Source organism: Leptodactylus fuscus, chromosome 5 (assembly GCF_031893055.1).
Source record: "Leptodactylus fuscus isolate aLepFus1 chromosome 5, aLepFus1.hap2, whole genome shotgun sequence".
Lineage (NCBI taxonomy): Eukaryota > Metazoa > Chordata > Amphibia > Anura > Leptodactylidae > Leptodactylus > Leptodactylus fuscus.
The window spans coordinates 92,562,667-92,589,549 of NC_134269.1; the positions used below are offsets into that span (position 1 = coordinate 92,562,667).

Below are 26,883 nucleotides of genomic sequence, written 5' to 3' on the forward strand. Positions count from 1 at the left end.
TTTGTCTCAAACAAACAGCAGCCAGGTGAATGTGATCCCTCTGTCACTACCACTCCCTGCAGGTGTAGAAACTGACCAAGTGATGACAGAGAAGGAAGAGGAATAGGAGTAAAAAAGAGCATGAGAGAATATGGAAACATAGAAAAGCACAGAGCGTATATGATATGGTTGTGAGATAAGCACTGATATTAACAATTTCATCATGCCGGCTCCAGCAGCACCCCAGGCTGTTCCACCTGGGCCCCCTCGCTTGCGGTTGGAGGACAAGGTGTTGTCTTTAGAGTTTATTCTTTTGGATGCCCAGTTTAATGAACCAGGAAAGTACAAATTGCAGCTACGTGTAGAAAATCCTCTTCTTGATGATTCGGTTGAAGGTGTCACAGTCAGTGTCAACAATGGAGAGATGATTCCAAGTTGTGAGGCTGAGACTGAAAGTGCAGAGCAAGAAGACCTTGCAGATACCCTGGCATTTGACAAGAAATACTTTTTATTCATATTACCAAAAGGTAACATCCAAGCAGAGACTGATACTGATTCTGGAGGTGTCTGAGGATTTCTGAAAAAATTATGGAAAAAAGTTTTTTTATTCTTTCATTTACATTGTAATATTATGTGGGATGGCAGAGACTATGTACTAAGCACTATATTCATTTGATGGGATATATTATAGCATAACATTAATATGATATATTACCATACTCATGATATGCATGAGTATGGTATAGTATTTATAGTACATTTACAGTAAATTCTTTGTAATGTTCATTTAATGTTCATTCCATATTTAATGAACTAAAGCCAAGACAAAACTGTTGAGTTCCAGTTGCAATCCTGAATGTTACTTTCTTTGCATTGGCTAATTCTTATTTTTTCTCAATTCTACACAGGACTATGTAAAAACGACAAACACCATGACGTCCGGCTGTGCATTGATGTCTTAAAGTCTGGGTCTGGCATGCTTAAAGGGGCAAAAAAAGTGGGACAAGCACTATTTGCCATCTACCCCCGACCTAACCAACCTCGCATTAACCTCCGAGCTGCTCCCTTTGAGCCCCTTTACAATTATCAAGGAGTGCTAGCACTGTTACGAGCTGGAGGAGATTATACGGTAATGCACTGTGGACGTCTTGCATATAATGTGTGCTTTCGGGAGTACAAACCCCCTGAAATTGAAAATATTTCCAAAGCAAGCTATCCTATACCACCCAGTCTAAAAGTAGGCAACTCTCAGCCTAATACTTCCAGACTGGACACCTATAGGGAAGGTATCCCTACAGTGCCAACATCTTCTGTCTCTCATTCAGAAGCCATCAGATCCGATCCTAATAATCTAAGAACGCCCTCTCCAAGAACACATCATCATGATCCTGATATTCAAGAACTATCCAAAAATAGGTCTTTAGATGATGATGATGATAATAATGAAGAGGAAAAGGAAGTAGATGAAGTAGAGATTATATCATCACCAGACCTGGATTCATTGCAGGATCAGGTAAGGAATTGGAAAGACGAATTATCGTTATTGAAAGCATGAAGTGCATACTAGAATGCTGGGAATCTTTGGGCAAACTGTATGATAGAGAGAAATCTTAAAACAACATCAGTTTTTTCTCATCGTGTACATATATTGTGGAATCATACCTGTAATAAAAAGAAATAACTATATGATTATCCGCACAAAAGAAAATTCAGACAGCACATCCCAGTGTGAACAAGAGCAAGCTACCGTGACAATATACTTTTCATGAATTGCCGCAGCACTCTGCACACAGCACTAGGACATAAAGTATAAAAATAAGATTATCTAGTCACATCAGGTTAGATCTGAAGGATACATTTAGCAGCATAAATGTATTTTATTGTCCAAACATAGAATATCCTTTTATCAGATGTTTAGCAGGTTTTCTGGATGCTGCTTTTGGCAATAATGAAAACTTTATTTCTTGTATTGGCACAATTCTGTCCTGCTGATGGAAATTTAAGCATTGGTTTTAATAGGCCATTTTCAGTCATTATCATTGGTATAATATAGGAATACTCTACACCAGAATGACTCCCACTGATGAAGGTGTTGGATGCAGGTGGGGTCTGGGCCCCATGTAAGGATCATTGGCCTCACAAATCATTTTTAGCCACTGACTGTTCATTGGTGGTTTGTAAAAGTATTTTTGTGCCTTTATTTACAGTAGAGCAGATCAAAGGGAAGGTGGTCAGTAGTAGCATGAGATGTACCACATGAGGAAGGGTGAGATTCCCCTTGCACAGGCCAGGTGAATGAAGACCACAAGTGAGAGGCGCTAACGTTATCTTGTTCATTCTTTTGCTTTTCCAAGTCTGCTTGGAACACTACATGTAAACTTCTTCTCCGCATGGGGACTCCCCGAAAGGAATACCAAATGCATTTGCAAGTGCTGTACAGTAGAAGCACACAGACCCCATTGCCCGCACAAATCATGTGGACAGGAAAGTAGATTGTGACCTACTTTCCTGTCCGCAAGCACACAGACCCTATTATAGTCTATGGGGATCTGTGTGCTTTTACTGCACAGCGCATGCAATTGCATTTGGTATTCCGTTCGTGGGGGTCCCCATGCGGACTCCCCCGGATGGAATACAAATGCAGATGTGAACCAACCTTTACTGCGTTCACAACTTGCATGTTACAATAATTTTGAGGCAGATTTCACCATTTTCAATGAAATTATTGAAATTCAAATAATTTCTGTGAGGTTCATGCAATAGCATAGAGAATGCTGTGATATTCTATGCACGTTCTTTCATTAGCGTAGACATGTTCTCTATGGGATATGGGATTATACCTGGTCACTTGTATGTGGGGCCTCTACCAACATCGGAAACCTAATAGGTCTCCACTATCTAGTCTCCCTGCCAGAATTACAGATCTGACCCACTCTTGGTACAAAATCTATCTTGCTATACACTATATATACACATACAGTCTAATATTATGCCCGCATTTAAGTTCTTCAATGTGTGTTGATGTTCTGACTTGTTTCCAGACTACAGGCTGGTGTAGAGATCTACAGTACTTTTGTTTTGTGACCAGAATTGATAACACTAAACATTTATGTAATAAAAATGAACAAATTGTGTTAACTACTTGGCTACTAACAAAAAACTAGGTAACCTACCATGAGAAGTTTATTGCCATCTGGTGGCCTGATGGTAACTGCAGCATGTATGACCCAACTGCTGTTCACTGGAGACTTCTGCATATTCCTGTCCTTAGTTTAGGATTCAGTTCTGTGCGTTTCTCTGCTATTTCTATTATTTCACACAGGGATAATTTAAAATGAATTGCATAAACCGAAACCTTGAATATTCAGATGACAATTTTTTCATTATAAATGTATTATTATTAGTTGAAGTTATATTTTTCTATGAATTCTTTTTTTTCTGCTGCTACTTTAGGATGATCTTGAATATGAACCTGATAAAACATCACCACGTTCGATTCTGCACCCTACATCTCGGAGTTTGCCTCAAGATGCTCCCCTACGTTTCCCATCTCCTCCCAAAACACCAACAACTGTTAGAAAGACACGTGTGAGTACGATTTTATCCAGCCTTCTTGCTGAGAACTATCTGCTAGAAAAATGATTAAAGAAAAAAAGATTGAAAAGAGAGCAAGTTGTTGTTAATATACATGTATTTAAAATTCTTCTCATATAACTGTCATATACCAGTGTAGATGACCCTCTATCTCCACAGTGGAATGATAGTTCCCATTGATTTGTTCTTTGTAGTCCATCTTGATTAAATAAGCTGTGTATTATTAGTTATTCATATATATATATATATATATATATATATATATATATATATATATATATATATATATGAAGAGCTCAACGGAAAAACGGCCTAAGTCCAAAAATCAATATTGTGAGAAAAACGAAATTTCAAGTTTTAGCCTAAAGCAAACGGGCATTATTGTGGAATATATCTATCCAATGTAATCAGCTAATAAACACCGTTAATCCTAATCATAAATTGTATTATTTATTAAAAAAATTGCAGCTTCATGTATAAATATTATTTATTTAATATTATTAATTAATTACTACTATTATTAAACGATGAAGAATAATAATTACCTGCCTCCCTTTTCGGCGCTAAATATGTGCAAAAGTCGATTTAGAGCCTTTTAAACAATAAGACAAAGTTTTTACACTAATATAAACAACAGACCGGAAGTCACGATTTCAATGAAAAAATGACCAACGAGAGTGAAGTAAGTAAGTTTGTATTGGACTTAGGCCATTATTCCATTGAATGTAAATTCTTCTGCATTGAAATATATGGACTTAGGTCATTAATCCTAGGTGCCTTGTAAACCCAATGCATAGAACGAGGTACAAAGAAGCTTTCTAGGTAATAATTTGAAATATGACAAAATGTGGACTTAGGCCATTTTTCCGTTGAGCTCTTCATATATATATATAATTATTTGATCCCTTGCTGATTTTGTATGTTTACCCACTAACAAAGACATGAACAGTCTATAATTTTAAGGATAGGTGAATTTTAACAGTGAGAAATAGAATATCAAAAATAAAATCCAGAAAATCATATTGTATAAATTATATAAATTTCTTTGCATTTTGCATAGAGAAATAAGTATTTGATCCCTCTAGCAAACAAGAATTAATACTTGGTGGCAAAACCCTTGTTGGCGCACACAGCAGTCAGACGGTTTTTGTAGTCGATGATGAGGTTTGCGCACATGTCAGGAGGAATTTTGGTACACTCCCCTTTGCAGATCGTCTCTAAATCATTAAGATTTTGAGGCTGTCACTTGGCAACTCGGAGCTTCAGCTCTCTCCATAAGTTTTCTGTGGGATTAAGGTCTGGAGACTGACTAGGCCACTCCATGACCTTAATGTGCTTCTTTTTGAGTCACTCCTTTGTTGACTGTATGTTTTGGGTCATTGTCCTGCTGGAAGATCCAGCCACGACGCATTTTTAATATCCTGGTGAAGGCAAAGAGGTACATAGCTCCATCCATTCTCCCATTGATGCGGAGTAGTCCTGTGCCCTTGGCAAAGAAACACCCCCAAAACATAATGTTTCCACCTCCATGCTTGACAGTGGGGATGGTGTTCTTTGGGTCATAGGCAGCATTTCACTTCCTCCAAAAACGAAGAGTTGAGTTAATGCCAAAAAGCTCATTTTTTGTCTCATCTGACCACAGCACCTTCTCCCAATCACTTTCAGAATCCTCCAGATTGGTCAGATAAGTCAAAAATTGAGATCTTTGGCATTAACTCAACTCACCATTTTTGGAGGAAGAGAAATGCTGCCAATGACCCAAAGAACACCGTCTGGCCTAACATCTTCCTGCACTATGACAATTATATTCATCATGAGCAAGTGGCAGATAATGTTTCATTGCAAATAAATTCATCACGGTGATTGCGTGTACAGTACCAGCATACCCATGCGATCACCAGAGCAGCCAGATCCCTGCCACAGCTGACAGGGATGGATAATAGCAATCCCTGTTAGTTTATCCCTTTACATGCTGTGGTCAATAGCGACTGTGGCAATTAAAGTGGCTAGTCAGAGGGAAGGTGTTCCCTCTAGAAGCCCCCCGGCCTCATGCACTGCCATGGATGGAAGCTTATTAGACCTAGTCAAAGGCTGGATCTAATAGAATAAATGTCCATGTTACCCTAACATATATAATACTTTGCAATACTTTATTACAAGTTATTGATCAAGAGATCACAGGTCCAAGTGCTCTAGTAGGACTAAATAAAAATGTATAAATAAAGTGTAATAACAAGCTAACAAATATTTTTAAAAAGCAAAAAAAAAGTTGTTAAACATATTTACATTTTCCCCTAATACAACTAATAAAAATAAAATAACAAACAAACCAGCACATACAAAGTGTTGTTGTGTCTGAAACAACCCATACTAAAAAGTTAACATGTTATTTAACTTGCACAGTGAACATTATAAGAAAAAAAATTGAAAACAACACATGCCCTTACTCAGTCAGATGATAGTCATGGCACTTGGAATAAGACAATGCAAGAAAAAAGATTTGTTTAATAAAAAGTGTTATTGTGCAAAGGTAGTAAAACATAAAAAACACTTTAGTAGTTAGGCAATGGTGTCATAGTGAATTAGATGTTTGTTTATTTGTTTCTATTATTTCACCAGTGAAGTTTCTTATTTGCAGATGACAAAATGAACATAACAAGTACAGTTATAGGATACAGATATAAATTATGCTGTTACACAATTATTGACGTAAGATTAGCTGGAACAAACATTAGTAAAATACAAATGTAAGCAGTATGTAATGTAACAAAAGAAGAAGAAATGTAGAGATTATTTGTTACACAATCAAATCCCTTAATGTTGTGTGGTCAGGTGTTCTGAACAGGTAGGCTGTCATTACTTAGTAATAGTGAGAAAAGGTGTGATTGGGGAAGGCAGGATCAGTGCTGAATTGTCTAAGGCTAAGGCCCCATGGGCCATAATCACAGTGCTTCTGCAGTGCTTTTAAGAGAAAGTTCAGAGACTTTTCCTCTGCAGACTTTCTCTTAACATTATATCTATGGGAAAGCCACTGGTGTTTCCGTAGATATAATTGACTCGATGCGATTTGCAAAGCCGCAACGGCTTTGCAAATCGCAGCGTGTCTGCACTGTGATTTCTTCTGCAAAGTGGACATGGGATTCACATGAATTCCATCCCCTTTGCTTGTACTGTAAAACGCGCAAATTACGGCCCATGGGGCCCCGGCCTAAGGGTTGGTTAACACTAGCGCTTGTATTCCGTCTGGAAGGAGTCCGCATGGACACTCCCCGGACAGAATACATTCGCAATTGTAAACGATGTGCTGGCAAAGCACATGTACCCCATAGACTATAGTAGGCTTCGTGTGCTTGCCGCACACTGCCCGTATAAACGATTTGTGCGGGCAGTGCGCAGCAAGCACACAGAGCCTGTTATAGTCTATGGGGTCCGTGTGCTTTGCCAGCACATAATTTACAATTGCGAATGTATTCCATCTGGGGGTGTCCATGCAGACTCCTTCCGGACAGAATACAAGCACTAGTGTGAACCAACTCATAGGCTAAGGCCCCACGATACAGAAACGCAGCTTTTTTTGTTGCAGATTTCGCTGCGGTTTTTGGAGCCAATGCCAGTAGTGGATTGAGCAGAAGGTAGAAGTATAAGGGTCCATTCACATGGAGGCAAATATTGAGGAATTTGGTGTGGAATTTCAGCGCTGAAAAAAAAGCCTCCCATTGCTAGCAGAAAAAGGAACCCATTGAAGTCAATGGGAGGCTTTTTTCAGCACTAAAATTTCACACCAAATTCCTCATCATTTTCCTCCATGTGAATGGACCCTAAGAACTTCCTAGAGGTGATATTCCCATTCCGTAGATATTTCCATTACTTTTATAGCCATTCTTGGCTTTCGCTCTAAAAACCGCAGCAAAATCTGCAACAAAAAGCTGCATTTCAGCAATGTGGGGCCTCAGCCTAATACAGGAATTAAATGCATCCATGAGCGGGTTCTATATGATGTACTGTATATTACTGAATTCATATGTGGTTTAGGACGAATAATCCATTTTGTAACAAAACGGATTGTTATATATCCAAATGGAGGTCCATTTTTTGTCTGTGCCATGAAATTAGATAACACTAGAATGTTGTACATGTGCAGTCTGTTTTTTGTGGCCTCTTTTTATGTTAGTTATCCCATTTTTTTAGCAAAAAAAAAGTGCATGCAACAGTATCCACAGAAAAAAAAAAGTTTTTGTTATGCTTCCATTGACTATAATGGGTCCGTTTGTAAAATGGACAGCACATAGACATAACAGTCATTCATGAGAAAGAACCTTTTCTGATAAAAGATGCTATGCATGTCTATAGTAAGAGGATTATTGGAGATTTTCTTTTCTTGGTTAGATTTCATAGTCATTCCTTAAAGAGAAATGTCTTAACACCCTTTTTGGTTTCTGCCATTTTTAGGTTACAGAGAAGGCTCCAGCTCAAGGGGACCCAGTGCAAGGTGCCGATAGAGAAAGCAAACTCTTACCCCTTCCTGGAAATGAGAAGATTGTGGTCACCCTCCATTCAGCTACTAATATCCCTTTAAATACAGCTGGCTCTTTGCCTACCCCCTTCATATTCTTGTAAGTATAAGTTAGAGAAGACAGGACATACTGTACACTTCATTCAAGGCAAAACAGACCATTCATGTATGTGAATGAAGCTATAGAGTGCAATTGTTAAGCAGATTCTCCATCAAGGGTTGGTTCACACTAGCGCTTGTATTCCGTCCGCAAGGATTCCGCATGAAGACCCCCCGAACGGAATACCAACGCTAATGCAAGCGCTGTGCAGTTAAGCACACGGAGCCCATAGACTATAATTCATTCGTGCGGGCAGTGCGCGGCAAGCACACGGAGCCCATTATAGTCTGTGGGCTCTATGTGCTTTGCAAGCACATCGCTTGCAATTGCGATTGCATTCCGTCCGGGGGGGGGGTCTCCATGCGGACTGCTTGCGGACGGAATACAAGCGCTAGTATGAACCAACCCTTATTCTGCCGTTTTAATCTACTCAGAAAGGAGAGAATGTATCCCAAAAAGCTGGGAGTACTGGGAGAACATCAGCAGACTGGCCATTAACTGAAGCGATAAGTACTTCTTTCAACAAGCAATTTCAATTAATATTTAGATATAAGGACGTTTCCAACTCCAGTTTTTTTAATGCAGTTTCTGAAGTTGCAAACAGAAGTGGATTAACAAAAAACCAGATGTGACATATTCCATATATGTTCTCTGCTGTTGTGATCCATACTTTTCCACCTTTCTTAAATAAAAATTTCTGTCAAACATATTTGAAAAAAGTTTTTCATGAGGTTTTTAACAATCTTCCATTTTATAATCTATATTAAAAAAAAAAATGCTAAACATTGTGCAGTTCTGAGTCTGGCCAATAGGCTAAATAATATACTGAGACTTCATGTTTTTTGTAGGAGATTTCTTTGAAGCAGCCCCTATATTTAGACTGAAAATCACAGGTATAATGCATGTGTCGATAACACACAAAATCCACCAGTCACAATAGATGATTTCACAGTTTATAACTCCCTCCCCCATGCAAGACCTTTTCAGGGATCATAGAGCATGCAGAGAAAACTCTCTCATAGAGGTCAAAAGGATCTGCTTCAGATCATTGTGTCTGGTCCATCTCCAGTAAGTCACAACATATTTTAGTCTCGGTGGCAAGAGTTGGAATTGCAAGATATTTAGGATTTGCAGATGGGCAGAAATGTTCTTTTTCCTTTCTCCTAGCAATCCTCCAATGCCCACCATTGTTGTTCAGTGTCCTCCTGATGATGGATTAATGGAAATTAACATTAGCTAATGTGACAAAATCCTTTAATTTGCTTAGAGGTTCCTTTGGCGTTGCTTTGTGATCTCACAGACTATTATACGCCTTGCTCCTGGCATAATTTATGTTGGTTGACCACTCCAGTGTAATGATGGTCTTGCAATTCCTCCACTTGTACACAATCTGTCTGAGTGTGGATTGGTAGAATACAGTGATCAGGAAAGGTTTCCCCCTTTTTGGCTAAGACCCCATGTAGTGAGCCACAGCCAAAAAGCTGTGTGTAAAACTAATTGCGTTTTTTTCCGCAGCACTTCTAACAGTTTCCATCTGCACACTTACTGCTTCTATTATACCTATATGGAAATCGCCAGTGTTTCTTTAGGCATAAGTGACATGCCATTTTTGAAATGTCAGCATTTCCTTTGCGGATATTTTTCAGCTATGTATGGATGGGATTACCCAGAATCCCACCCACTTTGGAAGTACTATAAAATGCGGCATGTTTTGCTACAGTGTTTGCGCTGCAGCTAAATTGTGGGGCAATGTGAGGTCTTAATATTTTTTTTCTACCGAAAAAGAGCCAGATAAGAGGAGAAAGAGAAGCATATTTCTCCAATAACCTTCAATACAAAGTTTCTTATAATCAACTGAACCATTTATTTTATGCAAAGTTTGATAAAGTTAGTGATCATTTGAATTTCTGAGTAACACTCCAGTGAGTGGACACGCACAAATAGTGTTATGAAAAAAGTCTTAGTTGAAAGTAATAAATAGGAACTTTGCAGGTCACTTAGTGTTATACAGAAGCTATGACACATTAACAAATCCTCTCGAGTATTTTCGGACAAGCTATTTACAGTCGTCTCTCATTCTCCAATTGAATTGCTTGCTTTGCTTGCTTTTCAGGATAAGCTGTTTGTGAACCATTGCCCTGATCTGATCTTCATAGTAGGCACATTATGAGAGCATGTCACCTTAATACATAGACTTATCCTGAAGCAGTTTGGCATTGTATATTATTATATATTGTGTACTCTGCAAGTACTTCCAGATCTATTGCTGTTTGATATACCTACAATAAATGAATCGATAACATATTTGCTGTCTTTCACAGCAAGTCTCAGCTGTTTTTATATCAGAAACCTCCTGTATAATTGAATATACTATCTAATGTATAGTGTTACATGTTTGGGCCGTAAACAGTATTTCCACCAGTGTGCACTTATTTTGTTGTTTTTTCCATATTCCTGACTAATGTCTCTTATTCTACATGATATCCATTTCTTCCTTTCTCTCTGTGATTTAGCACACACAAGACTGAGCCATGGGACTTCATTATTATGTCACTCTCTATGTTCTTGATAAACTCTACCTGTCCATATGCAGGACTTTGGGCTTTCTGAAAAAATCCCATAGCAACAATACACAACACATCCATATATGAGGCCCATTTTGCATTCACGACTAGTGATCTATGTCTGTGGCTCAGTAACCAGATTTTACTGCTCTCCAGGCCCCTGTTCCTCTTCACACATTTCTATTTCCTCTCCATATTTTAACCAAACCTGTCAGACTTGTTATTCTATTCTCTCCAGCCCAGTAATGATCTGAAGGCCTCGGGCCTAGAAACACTTTTGCTTTAAGAGCAGCTAATCCAGTCTGAAAATTGTTTTGTGTTGAACTGCTAATGGGATATCGCTGCCCCTCCTTGTCTTCTCAGGGGGTTCGGTTGGCATTAATATTTCATCACCTTGGTCCAGAGCTGACAGATCACATGACTACAACCCCCATCCTGTACCTCCCCCCATCTATTTGTCAGTCATAGTGTGATGTCTGACAGTATTGATACAAACAATATCTATCTATCTATCTATCTATCTATCTATCTATCTATCTATCTATCTATCTATCTATCTATCTCTAGTTCTATCTATATCTAGTTATCTATCTATCTATCTATCTATCTATCTCTTTCTATCTATCTATCTATCTATCTATCTATCTATCTATCTATCTATCTCTTTATATCTATCTATCTATCTATCTATCTATCTATCTATCTCTAGTTCTATCTATATCTAGTTATCTATCTATCTATCTATCTATCTATCTATCTCTTTATATCTATCTATCTATCTATCTATCTATCTATCTATCTCTTTATATCTATCTATCTATCTATCTATCTATCTATCTATCTATCTATCTATCTATCTATCTCTATCTAGTTCTATCTATATCTAGTTATCTATCTGTGTCTGTCTATCTATCTATCTATCTATCTATCTATCTATCTATCTATCTATCTATCTATCTACACTGTTATGTAAATCTATGCACCGACCTTAAATAAACATAATCTCACTACGTCAATACTCATCGTATAATACGCCTGCTGTATTACATGGTTGGTCTGGTTTCTTATTGTTTTTGGTTACATGACTTGTTTGCAGAATGAGCAGTGTGGATGAGAAAAAAGGAACTGGAGCACAAAGCATCTCTCATGCTACACAAGCGCCAACTAGCAGCCCAGTCTGGGGTGAAACACTGACCATGACAGTGAAGGAGGAGGAGGCAGAAGAGGAAGGTACATATGGTACATAGCAATGTAAAGCACTTCCCACCAGTGTATATAACGCTATATACATCCCCACATAACCCAATGACAATCATTCTACCATTTTTTGTATACAGCAAAGCAGCATTAGCATACAATTCCTGTTTAAGTTATTGTAAAAAAATATACCCATATTATCAATATTATTGGACATTTTTTGGTATATTCTTAAAATGTAGAATTAGAATTTTTGCCTTTTTTACAATTTCTACAACACTTTCTTGATTCTGTATACCAAAGCTTGCATATCCAAGTAAGAATGTGAACAGTCACCAATTAAAATGTCTTATTACTGTTAACCCTAGATATAACATGGCCACTAAAAATATCTGTTATACAGAAATTTCTCCATCTCATGCATAAATAATAATTCTGGGTTCCAACCACAAATGTTAGACAATACAGTGCCTAGAAGTATGCCTGACTTGTGCTCTGCTTCTCTAATTTCACTGCCAATCTGCCAGTCTTCACTGCAGTACTGCCATTCTATTCATATTGAATGACATAAAATTGTGGGAAGACATACTGATAAGTACGTAAATAGTAAAATGAATGCAGTCTAATATAATGTGACCACTATCCATAAGTCTTGCTGAAGCTCTTTCATTTCTTAGTTGCATCCGGAGGGTTTGCTTTGCAGCCGAAACAAATCAGTCAAGGGGGGGAGAAAGAAACATGTGGGTGCTGGCTCTGTCTTAATTCATGTTGAGTATATTCACAGTCACATTCTCCCTGTGTGACAGAGCATCTTCATGGAGGAATGAAGCAGGCCTTAAATATATGGTTCATCTTACTCGATGTTTCAGATAGTTCACTTTATACGACTACAGCGGTAAACATTTGTTCATGGAATTGTCACTGGAAACCCTGGGCGTCCATTTTTTTTTGTTCGATGAAGGTGCTGCTTCTGTTACAAAATAGAAAATATATGACACATACTAGAAGGTGGAAATAATGGAGAATATTATACAGTTGTTGCTAGAATTTTACTAATTAATCTTTGTACATTGAATTTTCTATCACTGTAGAACTTATCCTGACTGTGGCTGATAATCCCACCCAGGACTTCCTTCTGGAATACAGACTGCCTATACATGATCTGGAGCCCTTCTACCCATATCATCTTTGCATGCTTGAGGTAGTATACGGGTACAGGAGCAGTACCAAATATAACTCATGTTAGAGAATATCAAACCCTTCCACAGTGGCGTAACTACCGTGGTAGCAGTGGTAGCGGCTGCCACAGGGCCCGGGACATTAGGGGGCCTGGTGACAGCCGCTACCACTGCGTTTTTTTTTTTGTTTGTTTGTTTTTTTTTCAATAGGCCGTTACGGGCCCTATTTACTTAATGTGTGCAGGGGCCACTAAGGGACATAATACTGTGTGCAGGGGCCACTAAAGGACATAATACTGTGTGCAGGGGCCACTAAGGGACATAATACTGTGTGCAGGGGCCACTAAGGGACATAATACTGTGTGCAGGGGCCACTAAGGGACATAATACTGTGTGCAGGGGCCACTAAGGGACATAATACTGTGTGCAGGGGCCACTAAGGGACATAATACTGTGTGCAGGGGCCACTAAGGGACATAATACTGTGTGCAGGGGCCACTAAGGGACATAATAGAGCACGCAGGAATGCGGAGGAGGGGGTCGGTTGAGGTCTTTGGTGTCGGTTGAGGGGGGGGCATGTCAAAAGTTCGCCAAGGGGCCCAGAACTCTGCTCTTATTGGGCTCAAAACTGGTGTTCATGCTTTACAGCACATTTTCTGCGGGGGTGATCTATGAAGACTGGTATTACTGTACGCCTTTTTGTGGAAAAAAACAACTTGAGGGAAAAAAGTGACTTTTATCAATATGCCTTTATATATTTTAGACATGTTCTAACAGTTTTTGCCCCTTAACAGTAGGTGGACAGTGCTTGTTGAAAAGCTTAATATGCAAAACTATGAGCCAGAAACTGCGCCAAAATTTTGACAGAAACTAAGCCAACTAATAAGGTGAGACTAAACAGTCTAAAAGTACACCAGGTTTTCAAACCGAATCAGACACTTTGCAAAATCTGGTGCAGTTTCGGACTGTCTAGTCTATGTTTGTACTGTCTAAAAGAATGTATTAGTTATCTGCCCCAATGTGTATCTTTATAACAGTTGAAGCTCTGTTTTTTCTGATACATGATACCCATATATAACACATTCGCACAGATAGAATTTTTTTTATGCAAAATTTTGGCTACTTGCCGCCACCACTAGGAGGCGCTTACTATATACTGTTTACAACAAATCAGAAATCAGATTCAGTAAGTTCCTAGGTTACCCTAGTGATAGATATAAGCAGACATATTTTTTTATTTTTGAATTCTACAGGGAAGATTTATGAAAACTACCTGAATCATACTGTCAGATAATATGACATTAGGCACTTTCTAAACTATGACAATTGAAGAATTGTATAGTGGATTGTATAGTAAATTGGTACTGTTACATATTGCTGGTGTTGTCTTATATTAGCATGTGGGACGGGGGCTTTCCACACCATTTATAGTCATGCTATTGTAATATGCATTATATATATATATATATATATATATATATATATATATATATATATATATATATATATATATATATCTTACAAAACAAACCTCAATATTCTTATACAATATTTATGACCAGGCTCATGACGGATGTCACCTTTATGTTAGCATTGAGCGCAGAACAAGTGTCATTGCACAGAAGAATGGCTTCACCTACAGTGCTTTACAGGTGAGTTAACGGTATCTTTAAGATCAGGTATTGAGTTTCAATACATATGCAATATTACTACAGTATATACTGTATATATAGGTTCTACTTGTTGGTGTGGAGAGTTCCCTTCAAGATCCATCCTATCCTCTTTTGGCACTTGCACGAATTGTTCCTAACTACAAAGAGTACAGGTAGGTTTTTCATACAGAGTACACTTCAAATGACACTAACAGGATAACTGCTGCAGATGATATATTTTCATAATATTATCTGTATATAAGTAATTGTATCTGATATTGTATGTCATACTGTAAAGGAAATACAAAAATATGTGACTGTAAACACTGACAATAGAACTGAGCCAAGCATGCATGTGTATGGAGTGGGAGGGTTCAAGTCAACAGCTTTCAGTGTGTTACAGCAGCATGATAATACAGATACAGGATAATAATAGTAATATATTACAGAAGGAGATACATGTAAGCTCAGAATAGCAGATTGGAGAAAATACTAGGAGTCATAGCAGCCAAAGAAAAAGAAGACTTCAGGGTCATTTAGTTCTCTGTGCGGACTGCTCTTCGCTTGGTCCGATGTAGATGATGTAGCCTGACCGCGGTTGGGAGGATGGACCTCCGATATCGCTCCTTCTCACACTTGGGGTGAAGCAGTCGGTCACTGACAGTGCTGCCAAGTGCCGTCAAGGTCTCACACATGGGGTGGGATTTATTCTCCAGCATGGAGCTCATAACAGACCCACCACCTGTGTTAAGACGGATCATCAGTAACAGTACATTTTTTTATAAGTTGTCCAAAAAAAAAAAAAAATACAGGTTGGCATCCCTGATTATATAAATAATTGCTTCTAGCAAACAGAAAAACTAGATTTCTGAATTTATAGACAGAGACTCTTCATTTATTTACTATAGTAATACTTAAATGTTAATGAAATCTGCCAATCATTTGTTTTAGTTAAATTTAGCAATTGATGCCATCGTTGTTAGAAAGTAATGACATTTTCTGAGCAGAAACATTGCAGGCTTTTGTTAACGGTGTCCAAAATAAATTGTGTTCTACAGACAGACAAGCAAGCCTCCAGGTATGCCGGGAGTGTCACATGTCAAGGTTACTTTCCCAGAGCCTTCTCCTTCTTGTTTCCAGATACCACAGAGAGCAACACAGGGACAGCCCCAGGTAAATATGTGATGTATGTAAGTTGTGTAGTATTCCAAAGAAAAAAACAGAAACCGTTTCAGAGTTAAATCTTGTATAATACAAGTAACTATGATTTGTAATGCCAGAAGTCTGCTCCCGCTGTCAAACTCTCTCTTACTGCAAACACAGCCATCGGCTTACCTCTGGTTCACACTGTGTGGTTCCTGACACTCCACACTGATGTGTATTTATTTCTTCTACTGCTGCTTGTGGTCCAGTCCATAGGGTGCTCTCTTCTTCCCTGAAACTTGAAGGCTTAACCTCTTAAGGGGTAGTTTGTGTATTAATGCTCGGCAAATTCTTCATATTTTCCCTTCCTGTCTTCCAGAATTTCTAACATTTTTATTTTTTTGTTGACATAAATACGTGAGGGTTTATTCTTTGAGTGATGAGTTGTACTTATTTGCCACTATTTTGGGGTACATAAAATGATTTAATTAGCTTTTATTTATGTTTTTAGGGGTCCATGTTTAAAATGACATGACAGCTTTGTCCGCGGGTCATTATAATCATGGCAATACCATATTTATATTGATTTTTATTACAATTTTCAGCTTTTACAATTTTAACGTAATTTTTTGAAACTAATGACTTTCCTAGGGTCACCATATTCTGATGCCTATAACTTTTTTACTGTACTGTTGACACAAAATTGTCTGGGATCTTTATTTGTGAGGCAAGTTGGAATTGTACGACTGTTTGGTATATATGACATTCTGATCACTTTTTATTGTTAATTTTTGGGATATCAAAGTGATCAAAATACGTTAATTTGTGCATTGCGTATATTTTTTGTTTGCAGTGTTCACCATACAGGATAATTAATGCCATTTTTGGATAGTGGGGTTGATACACATGTGGGAATACCTAACATGTTTGTTTATGTATGTTTACATTATATATTTTTAAAGATGGATTTTTTTTAACTTTTTATTATTTATTTTATTTTATTTTACTATGTGTTTGTGTGTTTTTTCACTGCAATACTTGGCCTCCTGGCTGCCATGGTAATCCCTCAGAATCCACAATATTTTCCCGGGCGTCCGACAGGTGACGGGACAGCCATCTTGCTCCAGGACTCCCTGGATGCCGTTATCGCCATTGATCATGGCATTCAGGGGGTTAATCCGCTGGAGTTGGAGTTTCTTCTGACTGGGGGTTGTTAGTCCCTTTCCTTGGCTGTGTTACATAGTTGAGAGCCGGAAGTAATGCCGGTGCAGCTACTACGGTGCAGCTACTGTGCCTGCAGAATTACAGCGCCGTACTACTGTGGCGCTGAGTGTTAACTATATGCTTAGTGCAATATAACGGTATGCCACAGAGTGTTAAGGTGCACATCTGTGGGTACTAGCCTATCCCAAGAAGCCCTCAGCACAATGCCTAAACAATATAGGTCTTTGCCGGTAAGGGTTTCTGTATTCTGACTGATTATTCATGTTTGACCTTTGGCTTGTTCTTTGAACCTGTTCTTTCTTGTTTGCCCTGATCTGCTTGATTTCTGTGTTTGACCTCTGCCTGTCCCCAACCCTTTGACTTGTTTTATGATATTGCACTTCTACTACCCACCAAAGACGTTCAGCCTGTACCTAACCACTATTTGTCTAACTCTCTGGTGCTTTGTACTACCATCTCTTTGGCCTGTGGACATCTACCACCTACACTGAGGCCAATCTGAAAGGTATCAACCTGGTAGTCTCTACAGCAATGTACTGTGGAGACTACTTAGATAAAAATATTGGGAGTAGTCCAAAGTAAAGCTGATTAGGTACCACAGAGGCTCCACTGAACCTTGCAGTGGTCAAAATTGTGATAAAATGGAATACAATATATAATATTCTATAGCAGTGGTTGTCACATAGTTACTTGGAAGCCACATTTAGCTCATCCCTTAGTCTGTGGCTCGACCTAGGAGTCCTGATTTATCACCATAAATTACTAGAAATTGACTAACCACCAAACAATGCCAATTTGGAAGATACTCTAATTAGTGTCAAATAGTGTTACCATTTGCAAATTCATTGGTTTGTTGTTTCTCCACATTCAAGGTTCTGTTCACGTGTGCAATGAGGTTTTCATTCACAACAGAAGTCACCCCTAAGTGCCAGATCTGTCACACCACACACAGTGCTAGATATATACCACTGATTTATAATGGGATCTACTGGTTTTCACAGAGGTTTTATCTGTTTTGTGAGGAATACATAGTATAGCATGAAGAGCTATTTATTGTATTTTTGTAAATGTGATGGAATATGGGATAATGGCTTCTGATGGAGCCTCCGGTGCAGAAGTGACCACAGGTTACTAAATCTCTTCTCCATTTTAAAATTGAATGTGGCTCCTGAACATTAAACAAAATTGAATGTGGCCCAGCAATGTTGGAAAACTCTGTTGTATAGGTATCCTGTTTGATGTACAAGTTTTAATACTTCTTTAATTTAATATAAATCTACAGTCACCAAATGTACATAGACTCATATTTCCTGCCTTTCCTATCTGCTGTGTAAGATATTTAGTGACATTAAGAGATATTCTAATGACCCTGAATCTACAGTAACACTTAAGTACTATTCACAGTACAGCACGTGCACCTTGCAAACCAATTTACACCATCCGATTAACTGTTAATAGAAGTTGCCCAGACAGTAGTTCAATGATCTACAATGTTTCCATTGATGTTTTTTTTAAATCAGTTTTACATGCTCATTTACTCATTCTTTGTATTTGTTACTTATGCAGATTTCTTTTCCTGGGCTCCCACCCTCACAGCCTATCTGGAACACTTCCTATCTCTTCCAAGGAAGAGATGGGGTAACTCTCTTCAGTGAAGGAGCAGCATTAGTCTTAGAGTACTACCCTGTCACTGCTGGTAAATCCTTGTTATATAATTTGTATAATCTTAATGCATATGGTTGGATAGTTGGAACTATAATTGACTCTGGTACAATCAAATAACAAAGACTAAAATTTAAGGGCAGGTGACCAGCACGTTATATGTATGTCACCTGAACCCCTAGATTTTGGATATACCCTTCTGTGTAAGTAGTTTTGTGAGACTATGTGTTTCACTGCTTGATTTCTATATTCTGGGGTAGATAAGTTGAAGCCAGATCTGGGGGAGGTTCCCCCCATCTTGTTCAAAAACAGGATACATACTTTGCTGAGCCTAATGTGCAATGTTATGGATTAGGTTATATTCAGATCTGATTTTTTTTGTATTAAAGTATATGGCTACCCTTAAGCATCATTGTATTGGAGATAAATAAATAGGTCTAAAATCTACATAAAAAGATAAGTCATTTTATAAATACATTGGCCCAGATTTACTATTGTTGTTATAAGTAGATGCTGGCATAAATGTGGTGCCCCTTGGTGTATCTAGTTTGGGCTAAATTTACTTGCTAGACATGTGGGTTTGTATTCTTAGAAAAAGTTGGCATGGCTTAAACCACAGAGCAATAATATTGCGTAGTAAAATTTCTGGCTCAAAGTAAGTCAACTAAATAGTCATATAAAGATAACATCCAGCATCAGCCACATTTTTAGCCTGACTGTTTCAGCCTACTCTGTCAAACTATTATCTGTGCTGATTTATTGTTTTAAAACCTCTTGGTAGACATAGAAAGGGGGGGGGGGGGTTGTATAGAGAATTTAAACATGATTTCAAAGGCCAATAGAGACACAGCTCTACAAGGCAAAGATAAAACATTCATCTTTTCCAGATGAAGATGAGTTGTTTATCCCCCACTGTGGCAGGGAGATGTGGCTAAGCACAAGATTATAAGAAACTATGATAGCTTACAACTGATGTCACATATGTGGGAGTCAGCTAACAAAACTGGATTTAGGCCATCTTTCTCCTCTAAGCTTCCTGGACTATTATTAAGTATTATTCTATTTTTCTCCCATTTTTAAGGCTGTTTGCTTGTCATGTCATTTGTTAGTCTTCTTTTCTTTTTATATATGGCCCTGAATCCTTTGGGCATTAAATTATTAAATTTAAAGTTACTTTCGGTTGCTCTATGAATCCATTATTTGTTTTTGAAGTGTGTTTGCATCTAAAGGTGCCCCTAGATGATCAATATTATTGCGCATTATGTATGTGTCCAATGTGAAATTTTTTAGAAAATTTTTACTTCTTCCATTTCTCCTTAAAGTATCTTCTCCTTTATCCATAACTCAAATGATACATTATGCAGAGAAGTGCACGCAGACACATATTCAAGGAATCTTAGTAAGCCATTACACTTACAGCTCCACAAATGGGGATGAAAGGGTAATTAAAGGTCAGCTGTAAATAGCGTTATTATTCAGCACAATATCAATTCTTGGTTGGATCTGATAATGGTTATAAGGTTAATGGTAGCAAAAAGCCAAAGAGTTTGTAAAAAAGGTATCTATCTATCTATCTATATATATATTCAATCTTATATTTCATTTTTGGTTTTTTTAGCGTCAAGGCGTGTCCCATGGCACCTATCAAACCACTGTGGATTCTCAGTAGTCCCTTTGGACATGGAAATCTATCACAAGCTAATGCTGAGCACCAGCAATAAGGTGCTCACCTTAACTGGTGTACCAATCCAGGTAAATTCTTAAAGAGTAAAGAAATAATTATGTATTCAGTGTCATGATCGGGAAGGGACCACTTCATGGGTGATGAGAATCAGTGGGATCATTAGGATGCTGGATATGTGTTCATTGTACATCAATCTAAACTTGCCAAACTTGACCTTTGTAAACGCTTTTCTACTCTAGGGCACTGAGCTGAAGAATATTTCCGGAGAGGCTCCCTGTGTGTCCCTGCAACTGCTGCTGCTGAAGACCGAGGTAAGAGATGACATTGTAATTTTTACAGTCTTACCCTTACTTGTATTTGGTTTATTTTCCATGTGTTTTTTTCTGCCAGTTCTTCTTTCTTTACCTTTATTTCCTTTGTCTTCAGTTTTTATTACATACCTTTGATGCTTTGTGTTCATCATTGCCCCTGGCATGTGTCCTTTGTGCAATTCAGTGTAATGTCTGCTGGATGATCGGGTAACTTTTAGGTTACTTAGATCTTGTAAAAACACAAGAACATTTATCAGAAGTGCCTGAAGAATTGAAGACAAGATGGAATGCCGCCGTCTGTCAATCACTGCTGCTCCCCCCATCATGCTTCTTTGCTTTTCTCTCTTCTCTCATTTATAATCTGAACTAACAAGCTGTCGATATCTTTTCATATCACCCCTCAGGGCTAGTGGGAGGTGGACAAGGAAAGGCTTCTGCTTAATTTCCCCCATGGGACAGAACAGAAAAAAGAGGAGGGGACCTTTTGAATAATTCAGGGGTTTCTTACCCTTGAGCTGCAATAAATAACCGCCCTCCTCCTCTCATGGCAGGAACTGAATTAATTCCGAGACTCATCACTTAAGCCCTATGTCTACCAAAGGGAAACATAAAAAGAGAGCCTGTAAAGATATGTGCGTACATCTGGGGTATTTAAACAAATAAAAGGGCATGTAAGAAGTGTTAGTGTGTATGAAGTTAATATAATTTCATGCCCAGAATAGTAAGAATTCACATCTCACAATAAAAACAGGTGACTGAAAAGAGGATTTGGCAAAGGCGACAGGTAAATGTGCCAGCACCATATTATACGGTCCTTTATAGTGTTTTTAATTAACAAGCTGCAGATGGGAGACAAATTGGAGGGATAAAATGGAAGTGTACGTCTGTAAGTGTTGGTTTTCCATGCCTTGGCCTGGGATTTGTATGTCTTCAATGCGCTCCTTTGGTAATGACAGCCTAATGAGTAAAGCTCATGCAGACACACACTATAGCTTGCACACAAATGCACCCCAGATGTCTATCATTTACTTCCATTACACGCTAATACTTCCATTAAAAAGAGTAGCACGGAGTAACAAAGGGACAAGACTGGTCATTTCATAGTGCTGTTTTTTTTTGCATATGAACCAGACACAAACAATTATGGATTTCAATGTACAATCCATACAGTGTTCTAAATGCGTCTGTCAATTCACTCATGGTTGTATGACCTAAGATTATCTGTGTACATTAATATCTACATTGATATTTTTCCTTCAGCGGCCAGAATTCTTCTTGAGTCCATCAGAGGGGCAGGCTTCCGATCATTGGCAGGCACAAACATTTAAGGCTCCAAGCCACATGGAGACAGTATCTACCAGCAAAGAAAAGGTAAGTGGCAAGACATGTTACTTGCACAAATATGAAAACATTTACTAAGGAGGTTTGTTATCTTAGAATACAGAATAATGCTTCCATACCAAGACACTAAGAAATCCTTGTTCTGCCACAGAGTTATACCCAGTTGTCTAGTCAGCCATACTTGAGTATAAGAAATCCGTGAAGAAAATCCAGCTCCACTCCAAGGTCTTTTAAATAAAACTTAACATTTATTGTACACTGTGTAAAATCCAATCAAGTTGATGAAACATGAACACCATTACGGTGTTTCCATATCCATTGTTTCAAAAGACGCAACTGACGCGTTTCGAGGATTATTCCTCTTAGTCGTAGCCTTACTTGAGTATACCCACATGGGTTATTTTTCCGTACATGCACAGCACTAGTACATTACATGCACTTCAATTCCCCCAAAGAAAGGGAAGGACATAAATGACAACTTTTCTGTCTCAGTCTTTCTGATTGTCATTAAATAAATATTCCCGGCAGGTCTGAGTTTTGTTCGAAGTAAGAGAGCCAGGGCAGCCCTTCTTGTACACTGGTGTGCTTCTTGACACACTACTTAGAGGTTTATAGATAGAAGCGCTGGGACACTGAATAAGCAGCCTGGTCCTTGCAGGTAACCTCGGAATCAGAGCCACCATGAGACATAATACTTAAAGGACTAGGGAAGCATTATTTGCTTGAAAAAAGATCCGAACATGTATGAGACCAGGCAAAGCTCAATGTACAATATTTTTTCACAGTATTAGAATTATGGGATATTATGTTCATGTTGCATTATCTTTTGTTAAATACAGAGAGTATTACTTAGCAACAATTTCTGTCTACAGTGATAAAGATCAAGATAGAGATGTTTATGAAAAGATAGATGCTGATGTTCAGCTTTGTGTGCTTAACAGATCTCCACTGACAGAGACAGAGTGCACAGGAAATTATCATTGTGGATTAAAATGTAGGATGGTGAGAGAAGGCATGATAGAGGGATGAACTGGAAAAGATGGAGACAGTAATTGTGGCGTACATAGGTCGGCTCTCTTCCTTGGGGTGTCTCCACAGATGGATTATTCCACAAAAGAAAGGATGAAAGAGAGAACTATGAAAGGCAAACAGCAGCTTTTCTGCTTATCTCTGGCGTCCAGAGTGTAAACTCTATGTGTACTGAGGCTTCTCATCTAGTCTTCTGCATTGGAGGAAACTGCTGAGACTTCTCTACTGGGGCTGTTTAACTCTACGTTGTAATCCAGCATCTGTGTACAAGCATTCCCTACAGATACAGCCTTATGCTGAATTATGTACTGTTACAGATATCAATTCCCATGTTGAAATGTATGTTTGGAAAGTTATTGGAGAAAACTGACTGCAACGGATCAGGTTTATCCCAATCATTGGCACAATGCTCATTTAGGATCTAACACATGCAATAAAGTAAAAAAAAAAAAAAAAAAAAAAAAAAATCCTGCTGTGAGGGTGTAGATTACATCACTGGCCATGTCCTCTACATAAATAGCCATTTTCAGACTCCTAACACAAATAATAAAGTGGTATGTTTCCATCTTATGATAATGTCTCATGTCTAGTAATCATCTACAGACAGTAAGACAATACCTTCAAAATAGTTATGAAAAATTATATACTACCACTATAATAGAAGTAGACGCCAAGGGTAGGTAAAAAAATCAAAAATGTTATACTCACCTTCTGTTACCTCTTTTGGGCCTCTTCACGATGTCCGTCGCTCTCTTGGTGACATCTGGTACTCTTCTGTGACGTTATTAGCCTGGAATCAACGTTGAGACCTGTGAATGGGCCTCAGCATCGACCTGGGCACCCCAAGCGTCATGACCACAGAAGAGCTCTGGGCATCACCAGGAGAGCACCAGATACCATGAGAAGGCCCAAAGAGGTAGCAGAAGGTAAGTATAAATGTTTTATCCCTCCCCTGAGCCTCCACCTAATATGCTCTGGAGTCTGAAGAGACCCCAGAGTGTAAGGATGCATGCACACGGAGTAACGCTCCGCTCATTCAGACACGTAAACATGTGTCAGAGTGACCGCTGTAAAACAGAATCCCATTGATTTCAATGGGTACCAGCCTTACGCATGCTACACATTGAAATCAATGGGATGCTTTTAAATCCATTAATTTCAATGTGTAGCGCGCGTAAGACCGGCACCAATTGAAATCAATGGGATTCTGTTTTACAGCAGTCACTCTGACACGTGTTTACGTGTCTGAATGAGCGGAGCATTACTCCGTGTGCATGCACCCTAATAGTGTCACTTTTCACTTTGACATAACCTCGGCTGTGTTTTCCTTGGGGAGCTATAAATTGGATAGATAGATATGTTCGTAGGAACACTAAGAGTATTCTACACTATGTTTTAAGCAAATTTATGTTGTGGTTCGACTGAATTTGATCAAACTGAAAAAAATCAGGGACCCAAGCTTTCAAACCTGAACACAAAATGAATCTTGAGAGGTTCGCCTATCTCTATTTTTAATATACTTTGTATACACTGTTTATGCTAGCCTTAGGGTGCATAACATATTGCTTCTACATTCTTATCTATAGTACTGGCAGAGATAGCTGAGTGCTCCCTGTAGAAATGAATGAATCAGCAATGAGTCTGCATGACGTGCTGTACCTTTCATACAGGGAAATGTAACCCCAGTTCTGATCATGGGAGGAGTTCCAGCAATGTGCCTCCTACGATCACCTATCCTGTAAATAACTTGGAAACTTAGTCCATTTTGGAAACAGTCCATTATTTTGCAAATATTAGAGGAAAACTGATTGTGTAATCTCTCATATTGTATAGTCAAGAACTTTCATCTTAGCTGAGACCAATGGAGTCGACAGTCGTTTTTTTGCCATTTCATGGCTCCATAACAATGTTCATTAATGGCTATCATGATTGGTAAATGCTACTCGTAGTAACATTTAGTCTAGACCGGGGTGGGCAATTAAGTTTCCCATGGGGACACATGAGAAATTGTAACGGTTCTAGAGGGCCATGTGCACAGTGGCACATTTAGCTCCACCCACTTCTCTGCTGACTCCGCCCATTCTCAATCATTTTTCCATGTGCCCCACAAACTAAAATCCTCCTACAGTCATCCTAACATTATAACCTCCCACATTATATTTCCCTCCAAATGTCCCACAGTATTAAGTCCCTCTCCTGGTGCCCCAGTACAAACTAGCAGAAACTAGAGGGGGCATTAAAGTGGGGCAGCTGGAGGGGGACATTAAACTGGGGGCAACTAGAGGCAGACATGTCCCCCTCCAGTTACCCCCCATGGATTAATATCCTCCTCCAGCTGTCCAGTTTAATGTCACCCTCCATCTGCCCCCTAGTTTAATGTCCCCTCTTCATGTGCATTCAGTTTAACTGCTCCCCCTACATCTGCCCCTAATTCCCCCTTCTTGCTCACATATGCTGTCTCTTCTCTCTTTATCATCCAGCAGCCCCCATTGCCGGCAGCTTGCATAAAGCACACAGTCCCATGTGGCTCCACCCACTAATGAGTCATAGCCTATCCTGGTGATAATAATAGTCAGACTCAGTGCTAGTTTTTAATTTTTTGTTCTATACCATCTATGTCTGTGGGATGCCTTTTAATGCGGCTATGTGCCATTTAATAAAGTGAAAGATGAATTTTCAAGACACGCTGGACCTTCAATTTTTTATTACGAATATCCTGGTGATAGGCTGTGATGACATCATCACAGGTCTTTGAAAAACCTTCAACTAGCTATGCGGGCTGGATAGAAGCAGTCAGAGGGCCGGACATTGCCCAGGTCTGGTCTAGACCTTGCTGTCTAGAGTGTTACTACTCCCAGGTAGGCTTCTAGAAGAGTTGCTTGTATATATCAGCAGGAGTAATCTTGGGTATAGATTTTCAATCCATCAATTGTTTGTGGCTGGTTTGAAAGATCTTTACATATAAAACCCCTTAAGTGGGTAGTTACATTTTCACGCGGATGATGGATAGCATTCTATCTAGAATAAAAGAGACTTGGGTTTAGAAACTGTCATGTGATTACTCTGGTCCCCTTTGATTAATAGGAATCAATTCCATGTGACATATAAGCCATAATATATTTCATCATCAAACATTGGAAACACGTCATTGAACATATTACATATCTGTTCTCCAAAGAAGTGACCACCATATGCTTCACACAAGAGATTAAATCTTTATTATATAGACAGGTATGTTTATATGCTTAAAATACGAGTAAAGAATAGAGAGTAATACAAGTAGCATACAAACTGAAGGGCAAATGGGTCGTCCATAAATTGACTACTATGCTGCATGAAGATGAAAAGTGTAGCAAGCATGACTCCAGGACAGATTTATGGCCCCTTGGGGGGGAATCTGATTAAAAGCTGATTCCTAGTTTGTAAACACAGAAGAGAATAATAAAAGAGAAAGATTTATTGGGTTTCTGGGGAGGAGAAAGCCAAGGGGAGAGGGACCAGTGCAAGGATGCTGTTCAGAAAACAAAGTGAGACGCGCTAAAGAAAGCGAATAGGGAACTACAGGCCGCACTCACATGGGGTAACAGGGGCATTAGTGATGCAGGTCTGAATGCTTGACATTTGCTATTGGTACAGTTTGGGGTGTTATTTTTTACTTTATTGCATAATGTATTGCATTCCATAAAATATTACTACTGAATATTGTGTCTTA

General features: G+C 38.7%; 1 protein-coding gene across 1 annotated transcript in view; it reads left to right on the plus strand.

Annotated features, from left to right (window-relative positions):
* The first annotated feature begins 202 nt into the window (after positions 1–202).
* The window catches only part of CCDC33 (coiled-coil domain containing 33), a 77,494-nt gene continuing 50,813 nt past the window's right edge, over positions 203–26,883 (plus strand). The window contains exons 1-13 of the mRNA XM_075273684.1: positions 203–506; positions 888–1,492; positions 3,433–3,567; positions 8,023–8,186; positions 11,847–11,980; positions 13,039–13,148; positions 14,688–14,777; positions 14,859–14,950; positions 15,836–15,950; positions 18,711–18,840; positions 20,425–20,558; positions 20,730–20,801; positions 22,062–22,172. Of these exons, the coding sequence (XP_075129785.1) occupies positions 203–506; positions 888–1,492; positions 3,433–3,567; positions 8,023–8,186; positions 11,847–11,980; positions 13,039–13,148; positions 14,688–14,777; positions 14,859–14,950; positions 15,836–15,950; positions 18,711–18,840; positions 20,425–20,558; positions 20,730–20,801; positions 22,062–22,172 (2,196 nt within the window). The remainder of the gene's footprint in view (positions 507–887; positions 1,493–3,432; positions 3,568–8,022; positions 8,187–11,846; positions 11,981–13,038; positions 13,149–14,687; positions 14,778–14,858; positions 14,951–15,835; positions 15,951–18,710; positions 18,841–20,424; positions 20,559–20,729; positions 20,802–22,061; positions 22,173–26,883) is intronic.